Source organism: Mobula birostris, chromosome 2, assembly GCF_030028105.1.
Source record: "Mobula birostris isolate sMobBir1 chromosome 2, sMobBir1.hap1, whole genome shotgun sequence".
In the NCBI taxonomy this organism is placed as follows: Eukaryota; Metazoa; Chordata; class Chondrichthyes; order Myliobatiformes; family Myliobatidae; genus Mobula; species Mobula birostris.
In genome coordinates, this window is record NC_092371.1 from 177216858 (window position 1) to 177241366 (window position 24509).

The 24509-nt window shown below is 40.3% G+C and overlaps 2 protein-coding genes across 2 annotated transcripts in view; one reads left to right on the forward strand and one right to left on the reverse strand.

Moving 5' to 3' along the window:
* The window catches only part of angpt2a (angiopoietin 2a), a 96682-nt gene extending 78639 nt beyond the window's left edge, over positions 1–18043 (reverse strand). The window contains exon 1 of the mRNA XM_072251123.1: positions 17279–18043. Within this exon, the coding sequence (XP_072107224.1) occupies positions 17279–17560 (282 nt within the window). The 5' untranslated portion in view covers positions 17561–18043. The remainder of the gene's footprint in view (positions 1–17278) is intronic.
* mcph1 (microcephalin 1) overlaps positions 1–24509 on the forward strand; it is a 286557-nt gene that overhangs the window by 172214 nt on the left and 89834 nt on the right. The window lies entirely within an intron of this gene.

Consider the following 24509-nt stretch of genomic DNA (forward strand, 5'->3'; position numbering starts at 1 on the left):
ACAGCCTTCTCAGGGATTTCTGGAGAATGTGAAACTGACCAATTAGGGTTTTCTTGAAGAAGATAGGGAACCACTGATCTATCTGTCCTTGTCCTTTGCAGCATGGTTCACAAGATCACAAGACAAAGGAGCAGAAGTAGGCCATTTGGCCCATTGAGTCTGCTCCGCAGCTCCCCCATGAGCTATCTAGTTCCAATTTCTGGATTTTCCCCATATCCCTTGATACCCTGACTAATTAGATACCTGTCAATCTCCTCCTTAAACACCCTCAATGATTGGGCCTCTACAGCCATATGTGGCAACGAATTCCACAAATCCACGACCCTCTGGCTAAAAAAATTTCTCCTCATCTCTGTTTTAACTGGGTACCCTCTAATTCTAAGACTATGGCCTCTTGTCCTGGACTCACCCACCAAGGGAAACAACCTTTCCACATCTACTCTGTCCAACCCTTTCAACATTCGAAACGTTTCTATGAGATCCCCTCTCATTCTTCTATACTCTAATGAATACAATCCAAGAGCCGACAGACGCTCCTCATATGTTAGCCCCTGCATTCCAGGAATCATCCTCGTATGGTTATAGGTGCTTGCACTGCCAACCGCACAATTTTCTCCAGCATCATCCCCCTGCTTGATGAAACCCTGCCAACTGAAGGTTCTACTTCTGTTTATAGTGTCATGTGCAGAGAATTGCCAGCCATGGATTTACCCTGTGCCTTCACTATTACCTCCCTTGCCATCCAGTGTAATTTACCCTGCCTCCTGTGTCCTAACTTACCGCTGTTGCTTAGACGTTTCATCCAAAGCCACATTACTTATGATGTGTGTGCTGATAAAGCCCACCCCCTTCCTCTTCTCTACACCCTTCAGTTGTCTGGAAATTGTTTGACTTTGTTCTGTGCAAACTAACAGAAATTCCATTCGGTTACATGTGGGGAACCATGTGTCTCCAGTCACTGCCATAACGTTTTTCTTTAGCCACCAACTCCATCAAAAAGGGGTAATATGGTAGTATAGGAGATAGTACCACGCTTTACAGTACCAGCTGATCTGGGTTCAATTTCTGCCATTGTCCGTAAAGAGTTTGTACATTCTTGCTGTGGCTGCGCCGGTTTCCTCTCATATTCCAAAGGCACATTGTTAGAGTTAATAAGTTGGCAGCGGAAGCATGGTGGCCCTTGCAAGCTACCCCCAGAAAATCCTCAGATTGTGCTGGTCATTAAAGCATGCAGTGCATTTGATTGTTTTGATATTTTCTATGTACATGTGACAAGTACAACTGATCTTTTATCTTTAAGTAAGTAAATTTTATTTTCAAAGAACATAAATGTCACCATATACAACCCCAAGTTTCATTTTCTTGTGGGCACACGCAATAAAATAATAACCTTAACAGAATCAGTGAAAGACTGCCCAGCCAGATTGCAGAAGACAACAAACTGTGCAAATACAAATAGAAGAAATAATAAGAATAAGTAAAAAAGCAATAAATATTGAGAACATGAGATGAAGAGTCCTTAAGAGTGTGTTTATTGGTTGTGGGAACATTTCAATGATGGGAAAAGTGAGGTTGGGAGCCTGATGGTTGAGGGGTAGTAATTGTCCTTGAACCTGGTGGTGTGAATCCTGAGGTTCTGCTACCTTCTTCCTGATGGCTGCAGTGAGAAGAGAGCATCTCCTGGGTGGTGGGAGTCCCTGATGATGGATGTTACTCTCCTGCGATAGCATTTCATGTAGATGTGCTCAATGGTTAGGAGGGCTTTACCCGTGATGGACTAGGCTGTATCCACTACGTTTTGTACGATTTCCCATTCAAGGGCATTGGAGTTTCCATAACAGGCTGTGGTGCAACCAGTGAATATATTCTCCAACACACATCAAGAAGTTTATCAAAGTTTTAGATGACATGCCAAATCTCCGCAAACTCCTAAGAAAATAGAGGCATTGCTGTGCTTTCTTTGTAATTGCACTTGCTTGCTGGGCCCAGGACAGGTCCTCCAAAATAGTAACACCTAGGAACTTAAAGTTGCTGATCGTCCAATGAGGTCAAGGACGTCTGGTTTCCTTCTTAAGTCTAAAATCAGCTCCTTGGTCTTGCTGACACTGAGCCAGGTTGTAGTTATGATCTCACTCAACCAGATTTTCAATCTCCCTCCAATATACTGATTCATCACTACCTGTGATTCAGCCTATGACAAGGGTGTTATCAGCAAACTTGAATATGGCATTCGAGCTGTTCTTAGCCACACAGTCATAAATTTAAAGCAAGTAGAGCAGGGGATTAGCTACACAGCCTTGTGGTGCACCCATGCTGATGGCATTTGTGGAGGAGATGTTGCTGCCAATCTAAGCAACATCTAGGGTCTGCATGTGAGGAAATCGAGGATCCAATTGCACAAGGAGGTATTGAGGACAAGGTCTTGAAGATTATGATTAGTTTTCAGTGGATGATGGTATTGAATGCTGTAGTCAATAAAGAGCATCCTGATGTATGCATGTTTGGGGTCCAGATGTTCCAGAGTTGAGTGAAGTGCCGATGAGATGGCATCTGTTGTGGACCTCTTCCTCCAGTAGTTAAATTGGACGGATCTAAGTCACTTCTCAGGCAGGAGTTGATATGTTTCACTGCCAGCTCTCAAATCAGTGCATTGCTGTTATGATAATGGTTATTATGGTTCCCCTTGGCACCCCTCATCCATCCTCTGCTATCTAGGCTCAGCATTCATTGGTCTTGTATCACCTGCAAACTTGAGATTATCCACAATGTTGTTCCCATTTCCTAACTCATACCAGCCCTGCTCAGTTTTGTATTTGATGATCTCCAGTGCCCAGAGCCTAACATCTAGCAGCTTCCGCTGGTCTCAGTGCAGTGACTGACTATGGAACACGGAATACTATAGGCCCATCAGCCCACAGTTTTGTGCTGACCTTTTAACCTGCTCCAAGATCAGTCTAACTCTTCCTTCCCACTTAGCCCTCCATTTTTATTTCATTCGTTTGCCGATACAAGAGTCGACTAAGAGGATGTGTTCCAAACACCTGCCAATCTTTATGCAAGAAACTTACCTCAGACATTCCCTCTATACTTTCTGCCAATCACCTTAAAATCATGCCCCCTTGTATTTGCCATTTCCACCCTGGGAAAAAGTCTCTGGCTATCTACTCGATCGATTTCTCTTATTATTTTGTACACCTCTGTCAAGTCACCTCTCATCCTCTTCTCCAAGGAGAAAAGCCCTAGCTTGCTCAACCTAACCTCATAAGCCATGCTCTCTAGTCCATGCAGCATCCTGGTAAATCTTCTCTGCACCCTCTCTCTCTCTAAAGCTTCCACATCCTTCCTCTATTGAGGCGAACAGACTGAACACAAGTATAGTCTACTCGTTGCAGGGATTTATAGAGCTTCAATATTACACCGTGGCTCTCGAACTCAGTCCCACAACTATGAAGACCAGTACACCATACACCCTTTTAATATCCATATCATCTTGCCTGGCAACTTTGTGGGAACTATGGACATGGATCTTGGAGAAACTCTTCATCTTCCTTCTCAAAATATGGATCCTTAATTATTCCCACATCATGTATGAAATGAGGTATCTGGATGGTACACAAACAGAAGTACTCACTGTATATCAGTGCAGATGTCAATAATAAACCAATATCAGTTCTCCTCTGGTAAATGGTCAAGTTATTCAATGGAAAAGCTGTAAGGCAACTTTCAAATGAGTCTGCATCCCTAGTAGTCTTGTAATGAGTTCCAGTTGAGTTCAAAAAGTGCTGACCTGCAGTTTCAGAAATTCAGAACAGTCTAATTATACCATTAGATTGTTGTCACAACTGTATTTGATAATTACAGACAATAGTGAGAATCAGATTAATGCACCAGATTACAACAGGTCACAGAATTGCAGCTTTCTTGTCTTGAACTATCTTGCAATTGAATCACATCTAGAAACTGAATGTCATTAGGAGATTTCAGATCAAGTTTATTGTCATTCAGTCACACACATGTATACCAGCAAATGAAACAACATACCTCTGGATCAAGGTGCACAATACAGTACACATAACTCACGTATGCAACTCATAAAGTAATATAAACAAAAATAATGTAACACATAATGAGGTACCTTTATGATACAAGTTTAAAAAGTAAACAATATAACACTGCTGGCGCTTCATAAGACCATAAAACAGAGGAGCAGAATTTGGCCATTATTCCCGTCAAGTCTTAGATTCAATGTTGTCGTTTAAAGTTAAATTGGACAGCTATATGGACAGGAAAGGAATAGAGGGTTATGGGCTGAGTGCAGGTCGGTGGGACTAGGTGAGAGTAAGAGTTCGGCATGGACTAGAAGGGCCAAGATGACCTGTTTACGTGCTGTAGTTGCTATATGGTTATATGGAGTCATTTGACATTTTTAAAAGCTCAAAACCTACAGTCCCTACAAAAAGTATTCAACAGCCCCCACCCCCCCCCCCCCCGCCCCAGAAGCTTTCATGTTTTATTGAATCACAGTGGATCTCATTTGGCTTTTTTTTAAATTGATCAACAAAAGACTTTTGTGTAAAAATGAAAACAGACCCCTACAGGGTGTTCTAAATTAATAACAAATATAAAGCACAAAGTAATTGATTGCACAAGTATTCATCCCCCTTTAATATGAAACACTAAAGCATCACTGGTGAAGCTAATTGGCTTTAGAAGTCACATAATTCATTAAATGGAGATCACCGTGTGCAATCAAGGTGTTTCAGTTGATCGTAGTAAAAATACACCTGTATCTGGAAGGTCCAACTACTGGTGAGTCAATATCCTGGCAAAATCTATACCATGAAGACAAACTAACACTCCAAGCAACCCCATGAGAAGGTTGTTGAAAAGCACAAGTTAGGAGATGGATACGAGAAAATTTCCAAGTCACTGAATATCCCTTGGAGTACTGTTAAGTCAATCATCAAGAAATGGAAAGAATATGGCACAGCTGTAAGTCTGCCTAGAGCAGGCCATCCTAAAAAACTGAGTGACCTTGCAAGAAGGGGACTAGTGAGGGAGGCCACCAAGAGACCTATCTCAGCTCTGGAGGAGTTACAAGCTTCAGTGGCTGAGGATGGGAGAGACTGCACATACAACAACTGTTGCCCGGGTGCTTCACCATTCGCAGCTTTATGGCAAAGAGAAAGCCACTGTTGAAAAAAACTCACATGAAATCTCAGTTAGTTTGCCAGGAGACATGTGGGAGACCTTAAAGTCAGCTGGAAGAAGATACTTTGATTGAACTTTTTAGCCATCAGACTAAATGCTATGTTTGGCATAAGCCAAACACCACACATCAACAAAAACAAACCATCCCTACCATGAAGCATGGTGGTGGCTGCATCATGCTGTGGAGATGCTTCACTACAGCAGGCCTGGAAGACTTGTGAAGGTAGAGGGTATAACGAATGCAGCAAAATAGAGGGAAGTTCTGGAGGAAATCCTGATGCAGTCTGCAAGAGAACTGTGACTTGGGCGAAGATTTGTTTTCCAGCAAGTTTTAAAGCCAAAACTATGCAGGAATGGCTTAAAAACAGCAAAGTTAATGTCCTAGAGTGGCCAAGTCAGAGTCCGGACCTCAATCCAATGGAGAATTTGTGGCTGGACTTGAAAAGAGCTGTTCACTCATTATCCCCAAACAATCTGACAAAGCTTGAGCAGTTTTGTAAAGAAGAATGGGGAAAAATTGCAGTGTCCAGATGTGCAAAGCTAATAGAGACCTATCCACACAGACTCAAGACTGTAATTGCTGCCAAAGGTGCATCTACTAAATGCTAACTTGAAGGGGTTGAGTATTTATGCAGTTACTTAGTGTTTAATAATTGTAATAAATTTAGACCAATTTGTAGAAATTTGTTTTCACTTTGACATGCAAGAATCTTTTCTGTTGATCAGTGTCAAAAAAAAGCCAAATTAGGTCCACTGTAATTCAGTGTTGTAAAACAATAAAACACAAAAACTTCCAAGGGGGTGAATTCTTTTTATAGGCACTGTATTTATTTAACCATGCTTTTAACTAACATCATTGTCTTTCATTTTTATGTTTGCACTTTATCTCATTGTAAAGCACTTTGAACTACATTGTTTGTATGAAAAGTGATTTATAAATACATATTATTGAATACAGTAAGTAATGTCGTTTAATTTTGTTCTCAGATCGAGTCTTACATTCGGCACAATGGTGAATACAAACATTGCCAAATATGAGCATATTCAAGACCTAGTCCTGCATGAATTATCAATGACAGTGCCAGATATTTGTTAATTAACAATTATAATCCCTTGTTTGTCTTCCTTTGAACGGCTGTCTCAAACAAGTAAATGAGGTAGGCACGGGTCAGTTTTTCAGCAGACTAGGTGCAGTGGATGGAAAGCACGTGGGGAGCTGCATAAGTATTAACCAGGGAAGGTCTGACTCGACAGAGCAGGGCTGCCTGTGGAGATGGAGAGATTATCACTGTGTTGTTGTATAAATATTTGGGTTATAAAATCTTTGGAGCGTAATGTGGAAATGTTTTAATTCTTGTCCAGTGACATCAGGTGTTGTTAACCCTTGTGAAACCCAGCAGTCTATCAATATTTGCAGTAATTATTTAAGCTGACAACCTGCCATCTGCTGCAACAGATGCAATAGGAGAAGTGATATTTAAATTCCAGACTCCTTGCATGTCAGACAGAGGCAACAGATCCCCTTGTAGATAGTGATTTGAAAGAATTCTTTTCTTAATAGCCAGCAGGAACAGACAAAGTCACTCGGCTTAAGTACTGGGTGATAATGCCAAAACGATGAATACCATGATGTAATCTTCTATTTGATGTATTTGCCATTTTTACAATTCCAAAAGTTTGCAATATTAGAGCCAAAATATAAACACTCATAGAGTCATAGAACACTACAGCACAGAAGCAGATTCCTCAGCTTATCTAGTCCACACTGACCTGGTCTTTTGCCTAGACCCATCTCCCTGCACATGGACCATATCTTGCCATACCCTTCCCATCCATATCCCTATCCAAAATTCTCTTAATTCTTACAATTGAATTCCAATCTACTGCTTCCACTGGCAATTCATTCCATACTTGTACCCCTCTGATTTCCCTTAAATATTTCACCTTTACCCATACACCTATGACTTCTAATTCTAATCTCACCCATTCTCAGTGGCAAAAGTCTGCATGCATTCACTCTATCTGTCCCCCTCATGATTTTGTATACTTCTGTAAAATCACCCCTCATTCTCCTATGCTCTGGGGAAAACAGTCATAATCAATTCAACCTTTCCCTATAACTCAGCTCCTCAGGTTCAAGCAATGGTTGTTTAAATTTTTTCTTATCTCTTTCAAGATTATTAATATCTTTCCTGCAGGTAGGTGACCAAAACTGCACACCGGACTCCAAATTCAGCCTCACCAATGACATATACAACTTCAACATAACATTCCATATTCTGTATTCAGTGTCCTGATTTATGAAGCCCAATGTGCTAAAAGCTCTCTTTGTGACCCTGTGATCCCAATTACAAGGACTCATGAAAATTGTTTTATTTAGCACATTTCATTTTCTTTTATAGATTATAGAAACTTATTTAGCTGCATCCTGATGTATTTGTGATATTTTGTTGATTGGGTGCCATATTCCCTGCTCTGTGATTGCGACAAAGAAGGAGGCAATTCAGCCCAACAGTACTGTTTGCTCTCAGAGCAAACTCATACCTCCCTCCTGCACCGTATTTCCCTGTGCAAGCCACCCCTGAATTACAAATGACCAACATATGAATTCCCCCCCCATGTACAGATACCCCTACATACAAATGAGCTCCCTAAATTTTATTAAATTCAGAAGTCCAACATGCATGTGTTTGTTCCTATGCATGGCAGAACTATTCTTTCTCTCTCTCTCTCTCGCTCGCTCTCTCTCTCTCTCTCTCCACTTTTTGTTATTGTTCTTCCCTTTCAGTCTGATGTGCTTTTTGATGCCATTCACTGCAATACTGTGGGGATGTGGTTGCTATGTCTTGTGTGTTTTTTTAATGTATTTTCCAACTTGTGGACAAAACTGACTTCAGAATCAGGTTCAATATCACTGACATATGTTGTGAAATATGTTGTTTTGCAGCAGCAGTACTTTGCAATACATAATATAAACTATAAATTCCAACAAGAAATATATAATTAAGAAATTAAGTTAAATAAGGGGAGCAAAAAGAACAAAAAAAAATTTTTGTCCATTCAGGAACCTGTCAGCGGTGGGGAAGAAGCTATTCCTAAAACATTGAACGTGCGTCTTCAGGCTCCTTGATGGCAGCAATAAGAATTGGAACTAGTTTGTTACTTGGCGATGGCCGAGAGCCTGCTCTTTCACACATGTCCATTGAGACCTCCTGATTCTGCTTCCACACATCAACACCTGTGGGCAACTGATACCCGTCTTTAGGATGTGGCAGCAAAGGGGAGCTGGGGGGTGGGGGGGTCCTGCAGTCACAAGGAGAATATTTTATCTGCACACAGGTCAGGATTGAACCTGGGTCTCTGGAGCTGTGAGGCAGCTGCAGCACTTGCAGAGTCAAAGTGCTGCCTCCAGTGGGAATCAGAGCAGCCGTAACTTTTATCTTTGATAATTTGCTCATCTACTCACAGCTCATCTGTCAGCTCAAATCTCTGCAGTCATCCAGCTGTGGTTCACGTTGTGGAATCCTGGGGAACCTGAGAGATTTGCTGCAGCCAGGACGAGGCTTTTGCTGTTCAGTTTCTCCTTGAGATCTGGACTGTAGCTGCTGGCTTTGAAAGGATTGCTTGTTTTTTTTAAATCGGGATCAAATGTCAGCAAGCTGATCATGCCATGAATGTAACTCCAACAGAGTTCAATAATCAATGTTGATTTAGCAAATGGAGCAGTACAGGCCCTTCAGCACACAATGTCTACACTAAACATGATGCCATATTAAACTAATCCCTTCTTCCTGAGCATACCCTGCACATTCATGTACCTACCTAAAAGCCTTTTAGATGCCTCTATTATATCTGCCTCCTCCACCACCATTGGCAGTGCATTCCAGGCACCCAAAACTCTCTGTAAGAAAACATGCACCATACATCTCCTTTGAATTACACCCTACCCTTCACCTTAAAGCTATACCCTTTACAATTTGACATTTCTACCCTAGGACAGAGAATCTGACCATTTACCTTATCAATGACTCTCAGAATTTTATTAACTTCTGTTAGTTCTCAGATCCCACCACTCGTGAAAGAACAACCCAAGTTTGTTCAAAGTAAATTAATTATCAAAGTGTGTTTTTGTCACCAAATACTCCCCTAAGATTTATTTTCTTGCAGGTGTCAACAGTAGAACAACAGAATCAATGTAAAACTGCACACAAAGCCTGGCAAGTAACCACTGTGCAAAAGAACACAAGCTATACAAATAGGAGAAAAAAATAATAATAATAATGATCTTGTTTTAAAATATAAGCTCATAAAAGACACCATACCTGACCATAAATACAAGCCTGATCCAATTTTAGAGTCAGAGTCCTACAAATTATATTATGACCGATCACTTATTACAGATAGGACAAACCATAATAACCATCCGGATATAATAATACAGGATAAACAAGCAAGAACAACTTCATAGATATAACTATTCCAAATCCACATAACTTACTGAAATCAATAAGTGAAAAACACCAGAAAAATGCTGAATTAAAAGAGGAAATTGAAAGACCATGGGACATGAACAGGATATACATTGTCCCAATAGTAATATCTACACTGGTATCATCCCAAAGCCACTATATAATAGCCTTAAACCATTAAGCCTAGACAGCAATATTTATGTAAACCTACAGAAAACCACAATACTAAATACAGTACCACTAGAATAGTTCAAATTGAGAAATTACTTGACTATGACCATACCTCAGGTTGTACCAGCTTGAGCTGAGAAATAATTAAAATATAGAAATAATCATAAATAAATCATTATGAGAACATGAATTGCAGAGTCCTTGGAAGTAATTCCATAGGGATTTGTTCAATGACTGGTTCAGTGTTGAGGTGAGTGAAGATGTCCATGCAGGTCCAGGAGCCTGATGGTTGTAGGGTAATAACTGTTCCTGAACCTGGTGTGTGGGTTTTAAGGCTCCTGTACCTCCTTCCTGATGGTAGCAGCACCCTTATACTCTCTCATTCAGGGCAGCATTCTGGTAAACCTCTGAACTCTCTCCAAAGTCTGCACTTTTATCCTATAATCATTTGCAAAAGTCAGCAATTCAATAGTTAAGTTTACCTTGATAAAGAGATTTGCTTTATTTGTCACATGTGTATCAAAACATACAGTGAAATGTGTCATTTGCATCAGTGACCAACACAGTTGAGGATTTTGCTGGGGGCTTCCAGCACTAACACAGCTATAACTTACTAACTCCAAACTGTTTTTTTTTAAGAGGAAACCAACTCATTCACGGGGAGGTAGCTCATACTCCTTACAGGCAGCAGTGGGAATTAAACCCCAATCACTGAAAGCTGCTGGTGTAAAGCATAACTCTAACCACTATGCTACTGTGCTGCCCTTATTTGATTTTCAAGTTGTCAAATCCATCCAATTAACCACAGTAGAGTCTACTGTTAGTACACCTGGAGGGAATGTGTCTGGATCTGTAATCTGGGTATCCTGGGTGGCATTTGTGCCCAGGGACTTGCATATATAGTGAGCTTAAATCAGATAAACGAGTTGGGAAGCTTAGAGTTTCCAGATTATCATAATTAACCTCACCAGCAGTGGAGCAGCAGAACATTTCTTCGGCACACCAAGGTGAACAATTTTGAAATGATCACATGTTCAACTTCAGAGCAGTAATTAACCATGTCATTTGCAAAATCAAGTTTGTTACCACTGACATATGTCGTGAGATGAGTTGCTTTGCAGTATCAGTACAGTGCAAGACATAACAGAATTACCATGAGGTACAATAAAACATAAGTAGAACAAAGAAAGAGCAAAGTATGAGGTAGTGCTCATGGACTGCTCAGAAATCTGTGACAGAGGAGGAAGCTGCTCCTGTACCTCTACCTTGATGGTGTAATGAGAAGAGACCAGGTCCTGGGTGGTGAGGGTTCTTAATGATGGATCTTTTGGCATTTATAGTGCAAATGGAAGCCCTACATTAGGTCATTCTGTGTCAAACACCTCAACCTCAACACTCAGCACTCTGTCCAAAGAATCAGAATCAGGTTTACTACCACCGGCATGTGTCGTGAAATTTGTTAACTTAGCAGCAGCAGTTCAATGCAATACATAATATAGAAGAGAAAAATAAATAAATAAATCACTCAATTAATTACAGTACATGTATATTGGATAGATTAAAAATCATGCAAAAACAGAAATAATATATATTAAAAAGGTGAGGTAGCGTTCATGGGTTCAATGCCTCTTTATTGCACCAACATTCTACCCAATGTCTATTTTGCGTTGAGACCCTTCGTCAGGACTAACGGAAAAAAGAGATAGTAAGAGATTTGAAAGGGGGAGAGGGAGACCTCCTTCCCTTCTTACCCCATCCTAATTTTTATTATATATATTTTTTTCTCTCCCTCTCGCTATAACTCCTTGCCTGTTCTCCATCTTCCTCTGGTGCTCCCCTCCCCCTTTCTTTCTTCCAAGGCCTCCTGTCCTATGATACTGTCCCTTCTCCAGCCTTGTATCTCTTTTGCCAATCAACTTCCCAGCTCTTGGCTTCATCCCTCCCCCTCCTGTCTTCTCCTATCATCTTGGGCCTCCCCCTCCCACTTTCAAATCTCTTACTATCTCTTTTTTCCGTTAGTCCTGACGAAGGGTCTCGACCCGAAACGTCAACTGTACTTCTTCCTATAGATGCTGCCTGGCCTGCTGCGATCGACCAGCATTTTGTGTGTGTTGCTTCTATTTTAAAGATCCTGGATTTGCCACTGAAAGTGTCTAACAGTCTAAGGAGCAAAACTTTCCTTATTGTGGGCATACTATGTTTGTGCTGGAAATATGCCAACACCTGTGGGCTGTCCCCAGCATGCCTTTGGTTCTGTTGGTTGTTAACAGGCACAGTGGATTTTACCAGGGCACTGCGTATGCAGGGCCCTCAGCCTTGTCAATGATCCCCACCCCCAATCCATCCAACAGTCTCTTCGATCCCCTACCATCAGGCAGGTAATACTGTAGCATTAAGACCAGGACTGTTTGGATGGGAAACAGCTTCTTCCCTCAGGCCATGAGACTATTGAACTCCCTGCCAGCAGGCAGGTCTCACCACATATGAAGCAACAGTAATGTTATATTGTTTACTTCTTGTAACGTAAATGCACATTATTATTTGTTAATTTATTTGTGGTAATATTATTTATGTATTGTGATTTAATTATACGTATTGTGTTGTGCACCTTGGTTCAGAGGAATATTGTTTTGTTTGGTGGTATACATGTGTGCAGTTGAAATGACAATAAACTTGAACTGTATGTTTCCTGTCTATATGATCAATAAATCAGAATTGTTTTCTCAAAGTATAGTGGAGATAAGAATGATTCAATTCTCCAAACTGTGCCTTATCAACTAGTTCATAATATTTAGATGTTCCCCAAAAGGTGTGTGTTCATTCAGCAAGGAAAATAATCAGAAATACAAATAATCAGAAGAATTTCTGGGCAAATAACCTTTCACATCGGGACAATTCACAAGCAAGATTATGTGTGATATTCTTTTAAATATCATTCATATACATTGGCTATCTGCCAATCTCTTGCTGTGCTAGTTTATTACACAGTAATAAAATGTACAGATGACATAGTATTGTAGGCACAGCACAGCCACTATCAGGAGTTTGTACATTCTCCCCATGACCGTATAGATTTCCTCCAGATGCTCTAGTTTTCTCACACATTCCAAAGATATATGGTTCGGGTTAGTAGGTTGTGTGCATGCTATGTTGGCACCTGAAGCATGGTGACACTCGCAGGCTGCCCTCAGTATTGGTTGTTAACACAAATTATGCATTTCACTGCATGTTTTGAGACAAGTAAAGTTAATGTAAAAATTAAAGATCTTTCATCTTTACATTTGGATGTAGGAAGCAGTTGAAAATGAGCTACTCTTGTTTTCCTGAAATTTTTTTTGCTAACATTTACTTCACAACTGTGAAACTATGCCCAAGTGATAGAATCTCTTTATCCCACGACACTTTTTTCCCATTGAGAAAACATACAGACAGTCTGTTCTGATTCTAAATCTCTGCCTGATAACCCTGATATCTCTTGGACAATCCACATTGACATGCTGGAATACTACAAAGCGATATTTGAAGATTACTTAAATCAGGCAGTGGTGACTCATCACGTAACAGTATGACACCTAATAGTAATGATGGTAAAACAAAGCACAACCAATACTGTGAAGGTTATACAGTGGCACCTTTGAAACTAGTAAATAGTTTTGCAAATTCACATAAAAATTTACAACTTTGCATTCAAATAACTACTTGGAAACTTTGCAATAACACAGTGTGACTTGATGCATTCAGATTAAGGTTACATTTTCCCTCTGATGAAGAAATCTATTTTCATGTCCGCTCATCAGAACATTCTCCTGGCGTCAGCCCACGATTGACTCACGAGGTCTTTAATTTCTTCTCGGTATTCATTTAAATACAATTCCTGAGAGCATACTTTTGATGGAGAATTTGTTTTTATTTATTGTGCAAATTTCACATTGTAAATTTAAAAACAGTGAGTTGTCAGGGAAAATCTCCACATGGGAAATGAATTTTGTTTGAGTGCGTGTACAGTATTTGCGCATTAAGTTATGAGAGACAGTGATGCACTCTGGAAAGATTGTGGAGGAATGTGTGAATGGTGTTTTCAAAAGAAATTGGATATGTGACTTGAAGAGAAATACATTAATAGGAGAAAGAGAGATACGGTGAGCACGATTCAATAACCGCGCTGTTAGCAGACTGGTTAGCTGTGTGTAGAAGAGTTAAGCATTATGCTGATGAAGGATGAACAAATGGGAAAAAAATTAGAACAGGGAGGGCCATTTGGTCCTTTGAGCCTGTTATGTTGTCAGTCAAGATCATGGGTAGACTACCTCAGTGCCAGTTTTTTGCACTATCCCCATATAGTTTTGATTGTTTTAGTTTTGAAAGATCCATTAACCTCTGTACTGACTGGGCCTTCATCATCTTCTGCATGGAGAAAATTTTCCTCAGTACAGTTACGTACTCTCTGGCTGATCATAACACTTGGTTCTGGAGTTCTTCAAATTCAAAGTAAATTTATTTATGAAGTACATATATGGCGCCATATACTACCCTGAGATTCATGTTCTTTCTGGTTTTCACAGGAAAATTGAGAGATACTGTAGAATTTATGAAAATCTATAAATAAGAAAGACTGACGAACATTTGCAAAAGACAGATTTTTCATATAATAAAAATTGTAAATAAATAATACTGAGTTGGAGAACCTTTGAAAGTGAATCAATAGGTTATGGAATTAATCTAATGTTGAGGTGAGTGAAATTATTCATGTCAGTTCAGGGGCCTAATGGTTGAAGGGTAATAACTGTTCCTGAACGTGGTGGTGTGAGACCAAAACCTTATGCCCGATGGTAGTGGCAAGAAGAGAAGCATGGTCTGGGTAGTGGTGTATCTGATGATGGATGCTGCTTTTGTTTGGCGGTGATCCTTGTAGATGTGCTCAATGATGCAGAGGCTTCTCAACCAGAAGAAGGCCTTACCCTGTCAAGCCATGCAAGTCTCAATGAGATACCTGTTCACTCTATACTAGTTCACTCGTTCCTTTTCCACAAGCTGGCCAACCCTGAACTTCTGTGGGGAATTTGAGCAGCACTTCATTTTTGGCAAAAATGTGCTTTTTTTAGGTGAGGAAATTAAGGTGACACATAATACTTCAGATGTGGTCTTAATACTTAAGGCAGCTTTACTCCTGGATTTCAGTCCTCGTTATAAAGGCTGCTATAAGTTTGCTTCTGAATTATTGCATCTCTTGGATCATCAACATTCCCAGAAGCAGAATCGGGTTTATTGTTGCTGACATTATGTCATGAAATTTGTTGTTTTTTGGCAACAGTATAGTGCAATACATAAAAATTACAAAAAGTTACAGTAAGAAATATGAAAAAAGCGTACAATTAGCAAAGACAGAAATAGTAGGTTAGAGCATATAAAATAAAACACAACTTGTATGTGTGACAATAGCTTGACTTTGAATAGCTGGAGCTCATGCACCAGTCCCTGATTACCTCACTAGTTACCGCTTGCTAACCTGAGAATAATCAGGTTATGCCCATTCTTTGCTTTCTGCCCTTTTACCAATCCTTTACCCCCAATTGCACGCACTCCAAAACTTGTTCACCAAACTTCAAAGACCTCATCACATCAAACCCTTCAGGTTCAGTGGTTACCCCTTATCAATTCTGTCAGTCACGTCGTTAGCAGATTAGTTGAATAAGATTTTCCTTTCATAAATTCAAGCTGGCAATGATCTATCATGTTATTTTAGCGTTCGTTCAGGTGCCTGTGTGCACCATTGCTTTGAAATGTGAAAGAAAGATAAAATCACCAAATTGATGTGCAAAGATTAAATGCTGCTATACAAAATTATTTTAAAAGTAGTAGATCTTTTTGTCACCCTCACTTGATACTTTGTGGATCATCTTTATCCAAGTTGTTTAAAAATATTGCTGCTAAGTACCTTTATTCTACTCTGTAAAGTTAGTCTGCTCAGCATGATTTATTTATTGTTAATACTTTTCTGTATTTGCAAGGTTTGTCTTTTGCACATTGACTGTCAGTCTTTGTGTGTAGTTTTTGATTAATTCCATTGTATTTCTGTTCTAATATGACTGCCTGCAACAAAATTAATCTCAGAGTAGTATGTGGTGACACATACGTACTTAAATAATACATATACTTTCAACTTTGAAATCTTTGCAAGATTTATGATTCAAGTTTGTTTATCACATGGACGTCGAAACATGCAGTGAAATGTGTCATTTGCATTTTTGGTTTTGCAGTCTATTGCTCCTTGGCATTCATCTGACTAGATTATAAGAAATTTCTCTCTACAGTGAGTATGCATGGATCTTATTTCCATACACATGGTTGAGGAATGTAAGCAGCTTCTTTCTGGGAATGCAGTGTTTCAAAGCCTTATTAAACCAGTATTGGAAGTGAACAACGTTGCTCAGATCCATCAGTGATCCTTGCGGACGTATTCTCAGGATTTAGATTGCCTGTCGGGAAGTTTAGAGTGGAGGTTCTCCAACGAGCAGAAGGTAAAGTTATCCATAGTTGCCTCTGGCCTTTGCAGCTGATGACACCAATTTTAATCGCTTCAAACATGAGAAGTGAGGCGAGCCTTGAAAAATGCATTACGCTGGTATAGTTTCTGTATTCATATTGTACAACAGGCGCGTGTTTGGGGGCAGAAGCAAATTGTAAAATGCTCAACAATATTGCAAAATGTACTGAAATACAATGTGGTAGTAGGGATTGTGGGTTTTTTTACTCAGTGTTTCCGTGGATCCTATTCTGTATAGCCATTTTAGACATTAAAATAGTGCTAAATATTTCAAATTTTTTTAAAGGAAGACGGGAATGGAAATGAGGGAGTTTGACATGTTGCTTACATTAAGTAATACAGTATCTATGACATGTGAACTGATGTACTTGGATTCTTGTACCAAGTATATATTGCTTCACTAATTTACAGTAATCATGCCTCAGGAACTAGCATCTCTCAGCTGGAGTTGCTTTAGAGCTGATAACAAGATGTTTCTGAAGAAAATTTAGTCAGTAATTATTGTTTACGATAAAGTAAAATTATAATCATTTCGTTTGGAGCTGCTAGTATGCTTTTTGGGACTGATTTTGTCATCATATGGCAAGTATTAAGGCTTGCAACAACCAACTAACTAATGAAACAATTATTTACTTTAACCGAAGCTGAATACTGCAGATGTTTTTGGCCAGCTCAAAAACCACAAGAATAGCACTGTAGTAGCTCACTGGATTACATTTCAATGAGTATCTACATTAAACAGCAGTCTCCCTCAACAATCCATGCATCAGACTAGTAAGTCTGTGTACAGGACATTCTTTCTGTGCTATTGACTTACAAAAGGTTCGTACTCCTGAAAGGAAAGGATTCCTCCCTTTATTGAGGAGGAAACTAGAGAGCCTACCTTCTGCAGCCATTGCGTATTGTTTTCCATAATATTTTCAAGTAGCTGAAGCCTTTGCACAGAGCCACCATTATCTGTTTCAGGAGAATCTCTTTGCACTGTGTTAGCCACAACATGATTTGCCATTGAGCGACAGTTGTCCACCTCAGGAAGCAAGAAGGTATAGCTGCAAGGTCCATGCTGAATTTGATAATGTCTTTTTCCAGTGTTATCCATAGTCTTGTGAAACCCAGTTCCCAAGGAAAGACTGCAGCTGAAGAAAAACAGAGATGAAATCAACATTTTCTGTGTCTGTTCTCAGTCTAGAAAGTCCTTTGTATATTAAGTGCAACCAAAAGATATCTTTTTTTAAAATCTGTCAGAAGAATTTTTTTCAGTTGTGCTGTTTTTATCCTCTGGAATTCTGTGGTGAAATTGCCAAGTACAAAGCACTGTGAACTATTGCTGCTTGATGTTCTGTCAAAGCTGGAGTAATAAGGTTTCTGTATTACTTCCTGTAGCCTTTCAGTCTGTGTTGCGCAGGCAGAGACAATGCTGTAAAGCAAACATAAATCCCCACTGGCGTCCTTTCCCGGCTTGAAAGTGCCCTTTTATCTGAAGTCTTACTGCACGTTTCTTCAAGCTGCTGTATCTAGCTCGGTAATTGCAGCGGTTTATGATGATGTGACAGGACTCTTACAAGTGCTGTATGTGTCCTCTGCCCTCTCAGGGCTGCCTGCTACCTTCCACTAGAGAGGCTACTCTGCAGACAACAGGGATACAGGAGTGTGGTTCTGGCCAGCCCACACCAAAACTCCAAAGACAGGCGATTAACCAATAACAGAGCCACTGGTAACTCCCTTTCAGTCCTTTGTGGGGACGTATGAATAGACAGAAGAAATCATTCTGGCTTCTCCAGGACTACGTGCTGTAGTACATTATACAGTCAGGAATTGAAGAGTGCACATTTCATGCATGTAGGTGAAAATGACTTGTACTATGAAATAACCAAAGCCTTTAACAATACTAAAAAAACAGTGCTCTGCACTTAAAAAAGAATCATAGGTTCATGTGCTGAAATGCTGTAGGTGAATTACAGCTCTTTTACCTGACTTAAATTCAGTTTTATGTGTGACGTGTCGTCTAATATGAAAATTCTTCACGTTAGACATCCCTCAGTGTACAGTTCCAATAATTAGCATCTTATTATCATTATAAGTCAGCACATTAGAGCCACAGAACACTACAGCACAGAAACAGGCCCTTCGGCCCATCTGGTCCATTTAAGTTAAAGTGAATGTGTTGCAACAAGATGGTGAATTTTTAGTCAAGTGTTACTCCTATCTAATTTATTTTAGATGCCAAGGAGGTGTTTTCTAGTAAAAATATAGTTGATTCATGAATGAGAAACTTAAAACTTTCTTCTGAGAAATCTGCACTTCGCTCACTTCTGAGAGAGAAAAGCTGCTCTCAGCTGTGGCTTTTTGACATCCTTCTCGGCAATCAATTTAGTTTTTTATCAGCTCAAGCGCATTTATAATGGGCAAGCAAACCTTTATAGAAATGTTTTTGGTTTAACTAATTAATTAAACTATGAGCGATATCAAAACATCACTTAGTTTAAAACACTGGAGTAATTGTTAAAATCAGTTCATATAAGGCTTTGAAACTCTGCCAAGCTGCAAATTATTATATGGGAATTGATTTTTTTTGCTGCATAAGAAGCGAAAAGGTCGGTTCACAGGGACCAGGCTGTTACCCTACATCCCAAAGTATTTTTTTAATTCACCTTCTGCTCTGCCATTGCTACTTTTTTCAGTACAATCATTCCAGTTAAGTGTTCAATTTTACCCCCTTCGGGGATGTGGCCCTTTGAGTGTCTGTGACACCGAGAGTGATTAATTTTCATGAAAAGACAATGAGTTGTGCACTCCTATGTTTGGAAGGTCTTGCACTCCAGTAGGAAAATTGATCTCCTCAAAATTTTAAGCTCAATTGCCAGACGGTCTTGCTTGGCAGCTTTGCTGAAGAATTTGTCCTCCTTTTCACAGAGGAAAGAAAGGGAAATATAAGCTTGATGTTGCTATGGATACTCATTTTCATCTTTCCTACATGAACAATTAAAAATTTCAAGATATTAAATCAAATACTTTCTGTAAATCTTAATGAAAATTCATGCACAAGATGTAGTGACTTTTATTAAAATAAAAACTTATAAATATTCACTATTGCAGCTTAAGGTGATGAATTTTGTTCTTGACAAATTAATTATAAACTTTGGAAGTATAAATGTTATGAACCTGGACCTAAGCATAAGACACAAACAGTCATATTCGAAGGAGCAGTGCATTACTAAACAATGCTTCATCTGCTAAATATATTGGTGTTGGCTGAATGTGGATGCATCTTAGAATGGAAAAATGGACATCCAGCTTTTTGTGTGTGTTGCTTGGATTTCCAGCATCTGGAGATTTTCTCTTGTTTGCGCCTTGTGGCTGTTAGTTTGAGATGTATTTAGAAAAGCTGCAGCAGCCAGGTTACTGATCTCACCATTATAATGTGAGGTCGCTTGGAAAAGATTCGCCAGTATTTTATTACCAACTGCAACAAGATTTAACAGTAGCATAGCAGTTAGCGTGATGCTAAAACAACTCAGGACGATGGAGTTCGAAGTTCAATTCTGATATCATCTGTTAGAGTTTTGTACGTTTCTCCCTGTGAATGAGTGGATTTCCACCAGGTGCACATTGATCATTGTAAACTATCCTATGATTAGGCTAGGATTAAGTAGGTGGGTTGCTGGGTGGTGCAGCTTTTTGGGCCAAAAGAGCCTGTTTCACGCCGTATTTCTAAATAAATAATTAAAATAAAAGACTTGTATTCATTTCCTAGCAATTTACAGCACGCCACCAAAGGGGTTGGGTTGCGGATCACTTCAAATACCTTACATATTCTTGAAAATACTTTTAAAACAGGAACTTGTGTTGCAAAAATCCTCGTTTTCATCTTAACTCTTTATATTTCTTTTGTCTCTGATGAACTGTGGGAGTTTTGTTTGCCTTTTATTGCTTTGTCTCAAATGCTGATCATGTTTTTCTTCCTGAATTTCACCTTTACTTGTTTGTAGAAGCATTTTCTTTGTAGACTGCTTTGGTAGCACAACAGACAGTCTTGGACTCTGCACAGAGTGCCATTTCATGTTGGATTTCATGCCCTGACTTTTATGTCTTACTGGAAGTGAAAAGGAGGAGAAATTAGTAATGAAAGCCTGAAGTACCAGTGCTTTAGTCTATGCTGCAATGTGAAACCTTAGAAACCTGCAAGGTCCTGGGGGACTGAACACGAGGAGTCAGTTTTGGAACTTGGGTTAAAATCTTTTGACCAACCTCCTACTTTCACATCTATTGAAACAAAATCTAATCCAGAATCTCAGTCACACAAGTATCATTTTTTTTATTTAGAGATACAGCACAGTAATGGGCCCTCGTGGCCCAATGAACCCACACCATTCAATTACACCCAAGTGACCACTTAACCTTCTAACCCTTATGTCTTTGGAATGTGGGAGAAACCAGAGCACCTGGAGGAAACCCATGGGGTCACAGGAAAAATGGATAAACTCTTTGCAGACAGTGCCAGAACTGAACCAGGGTCACTGGTTCTGTAATAGCGTTACGCAAGCCACTATACTACCATGAGATGCAAACACGAGGAATTCTGCAGATGCTGGAAATTCAAGCAACACACGTCAAAGTTGCTGGTGAACGCAGCAGGCCAGGCAGCATCTCTAGGAAGAGGTACAGTCGACGTTTCGGGCCGAGGCCCCTCGTCAGGACTAACTGAAGGAAGAGCTAGTAAGAGATTTGAAAGTGGGAAGGGGAGGGGGAGGGATGGAGCCAAGAGCTGGACAGGTGATTGGCAAAAGGGATGTGAGAGGATCATTGGACAGGAGGCCCAGGGAGAAGGAAAAGGGGGGAGGGGGGGGAAAACCCCAGAGGATAGGCAAGAGGTATAGTCAGAGGGACAGAGGGAGAAAAAGGAGAGAGAGAGAAAGAATGTGTGTATATAAATAAATCGGATGGGGTATGAGGGGGAGGTGGGGCATTAGTGGAAGTTAGAGAAGTCAATGTTCATGCCATCAGGTTGGAGGCTACCCAGACGGAATATAAGGTGTTGTTCCTCCAACCGGAGTGTGGCTTCATCTTTACAGTAGAGGAGGCCGTGGATAGACATGTCAGAATGGGAATGGGATGTGGAATTAAAATATGTGGCCACTCAGTGACGGCTTTATTAGGTACCATAGGGTGGTTGTAGATGGTCCTTTAACATCTGCCGGACGATGCTGAGGATGTTCTACGAGTCTGTGGTGGCCAGTGCGATCATGTTTGCTGTTGTGTGCTGGGGCAGCAGGCTGAGGGTAACAGACACCAACAGAATCAACAAACTCATTCGTAAGGCCAGTGATGTTGTGGGGATGGAACTGGACTCTCTGACGGTGGTGTCTGAAAAGATGCTGTCTAAGTTGCATGCCATCTTGGACAATGTCTCCCATCCACTACATAATGTACTGGTTGGGCTCAGGAGTACATTCAGCCAGAGACTCATTCCACTGAGGTGCAACACAGAGCGTCATAGGAAGTCATTCCTGCCTGTGGCCATCAAACTTATAACTCCTCCCTTGGAGGGTCAGACACCCTGAGCCAATAGGCTGGTCCTGGACTTATTTCCTGGCATAATTTACATATTACTATTTAACTATTTATGGTTTTATTAGTAGTTATTATTTATGATGCAACTGTAATGAAAACCAATTTTCCCCGGGATCAATAAAGTATGACTGTGACTCCCCCTTTTCCTTCTCCCTGGGCCTTCTGTCCCATGATCCTCTCATATCCCTTTTGCCAATCACCTGTCCAGCTCTTGGCTCCATCCCTCCCCCTCCTGTCTTCTCCTATTATTTGGATCTCCCCCTCCCCCTCCCACTTTCAAATCTCTTACTAGCTCTTCTTTCAGTTAGTCCTGACGAAGGGTCTCGGCCCGAAACGTCGACTGTACCTCTTCCTAGAGATGCTGCCTGGCCTGCTGCATTCACCAGCAACTTTGATGTGTGTTGCTGACACTACCATGATCCCTGTTTATCTGAAGGCTTCAGCAATCCATTGTGAAATGATCTTCAGTAATCATAACCCTGTGCTTATGTATATGGAAATGCTTATGTATAAAAAAATCTCTTTGACCCCTACCATTAGGCAGGAGGTACCATAGCATTAGGGCAAGATCTGTTAAGATTGGAAACCGTTTCTTTTCCCAGGCCATAAGACCACTGAACTCCCTGCCACCACCCAGGTCTCATCGCGTGTGAAGTGCCAGCAGTGTTATACTGTTCACTTTTTAACTTGCGTCATAAATGCAATGTATTATTTGCTATTTTATTTTAGTAATATTACTTTATGTGTTATGTGTGTGAGTTATATATACATTATTGTGCATCTTGGTCTGGAGGAACTTTGTTTCATTTGGTGGTATACATGTGTATGGTTTAATGACAATAAACTTGAACTTGAATATCATCCATTTGTCACAGGGATGATAGAAAAATGGAGGGATTAGTAAGGGGAAAGGGTCAGATTGATCTTAGAGTAGGTTCAAAGGGTAGCACATCATTGTGCTCTGTAGGATCTGTACTGTTCTATGTTCCACTCTCAGTGACTGCTTTATTAGGTACCATAGCGTGGTTGTAGATGGGGTGTATTATGCCTGGAAGTCTGTGACTAGTGGTATTCTTCGGGGATCTGTTGAGGAAACCCTGCTATGCAAGTTGATAGGGTGATTAAGAAGGCATGTGGTGCGTTGGCCCTCATAACTTGGATTGAGCACAAGAGCCACAAAGTAATGTTGCAACTCTATAAAACTCTGGTTAGACCACACTTGGAGTATTCTGTTCAATTTTGTCACTTGATTATAAAAAGGATGTGGAAGCTTTAGAGAGGATGCAGTGGAGATTTACCAGGAATCTGTCTGGATTACAGAGCATGTTTTATGAGGAGAAGTTGAGCAAGCTAGGGCTGTTCTCTGGAGTGAAAGACAATGACAGGAGACGATAGAGGGGTACATGAAGATTATGAGGCATAGATAGAGTGGTTAGCCAGTGGTTTTTACCCAGAGCCAAAATAGCAAATATGAGGGGCATAATTTTAAGGTGATTGGAGGGAAGTATGGGGGAGATGTCAGAGGTAAGTTTTTTTTTGCCTAGAGAGTGGAGGGTGCTCGGAATGCTCTTCCGGGGTGATGGTTGAGGCAGATATATTAGGGACATTTAAGAAACTCTTAGATAAGCACATGGATGATAGAAAAATGGAGGGTTATATGGGAGGGAAGGGTTGGATTGATCTTAGTGTAGGTTAAAAGGTCGGCACAACTTTGTGAGCCAAAGGATCTATATTGTGCGGTAGTGTTCTATATAAAAGTGAAGGTCTTCCAGCTATTAATGTAAGAAGTGTAATTCCTATTTTCAAAGCAACATAGCATACCTACAATTCACTAACCCTAACTCATACATCTTTAGAACATGGGAGGAAACTGGAACACTCGGGGAAACCCATGCCATCATGGGGAGAACATACAAACGCCTTGCAGACAGCAGCAGGAATTGAACAACAATCTTACAGCTTGTGCTGTAAAGCATTATACTAACAGTTGTGCTACTGTGCTGTCCATTTTAACAAAAACAGTTTGTCCATTTTTACAAAAGCAATGATACAGCCTGGATTAGAGGATATGAGATGAAAGGAGAGACTGGACAAATTTCGGTCATTGTCTCTGGAGCAGAGAAGGCTGAAGGGGGATCCTGCAAAAGTTAATGAGAGGGGCAGATAGAGAAGATAAAGTTTCTTTCCAGAGGTAGAAATACTAAGGGAAATGTGCTAGGCAAGTTTTGATTTTGCACAACAAATAGTGAATACTTGGAATGCGCTGTCAGGGTTGGCGGTGGAGGCAAAAAAGGCATTTAAAGGCATTTAAACAGACACATGAACGTGAAGGGATTGGGGTATGTGAATCATTTGCTGACAGATGGGATTAGTTTGATTTCGTATTATATATGGCACAGATAAACGGTCTGTTCCTGTGTTGTAACTTTGGAAATTGGATAAGTTATTTTCCACAGGCAGTAAGACTAATCAACACCTCTCCCCACTTACGCACCCTCCACACCACCAACCAGCACCACTTTATCATTTCCTGTACAAACACT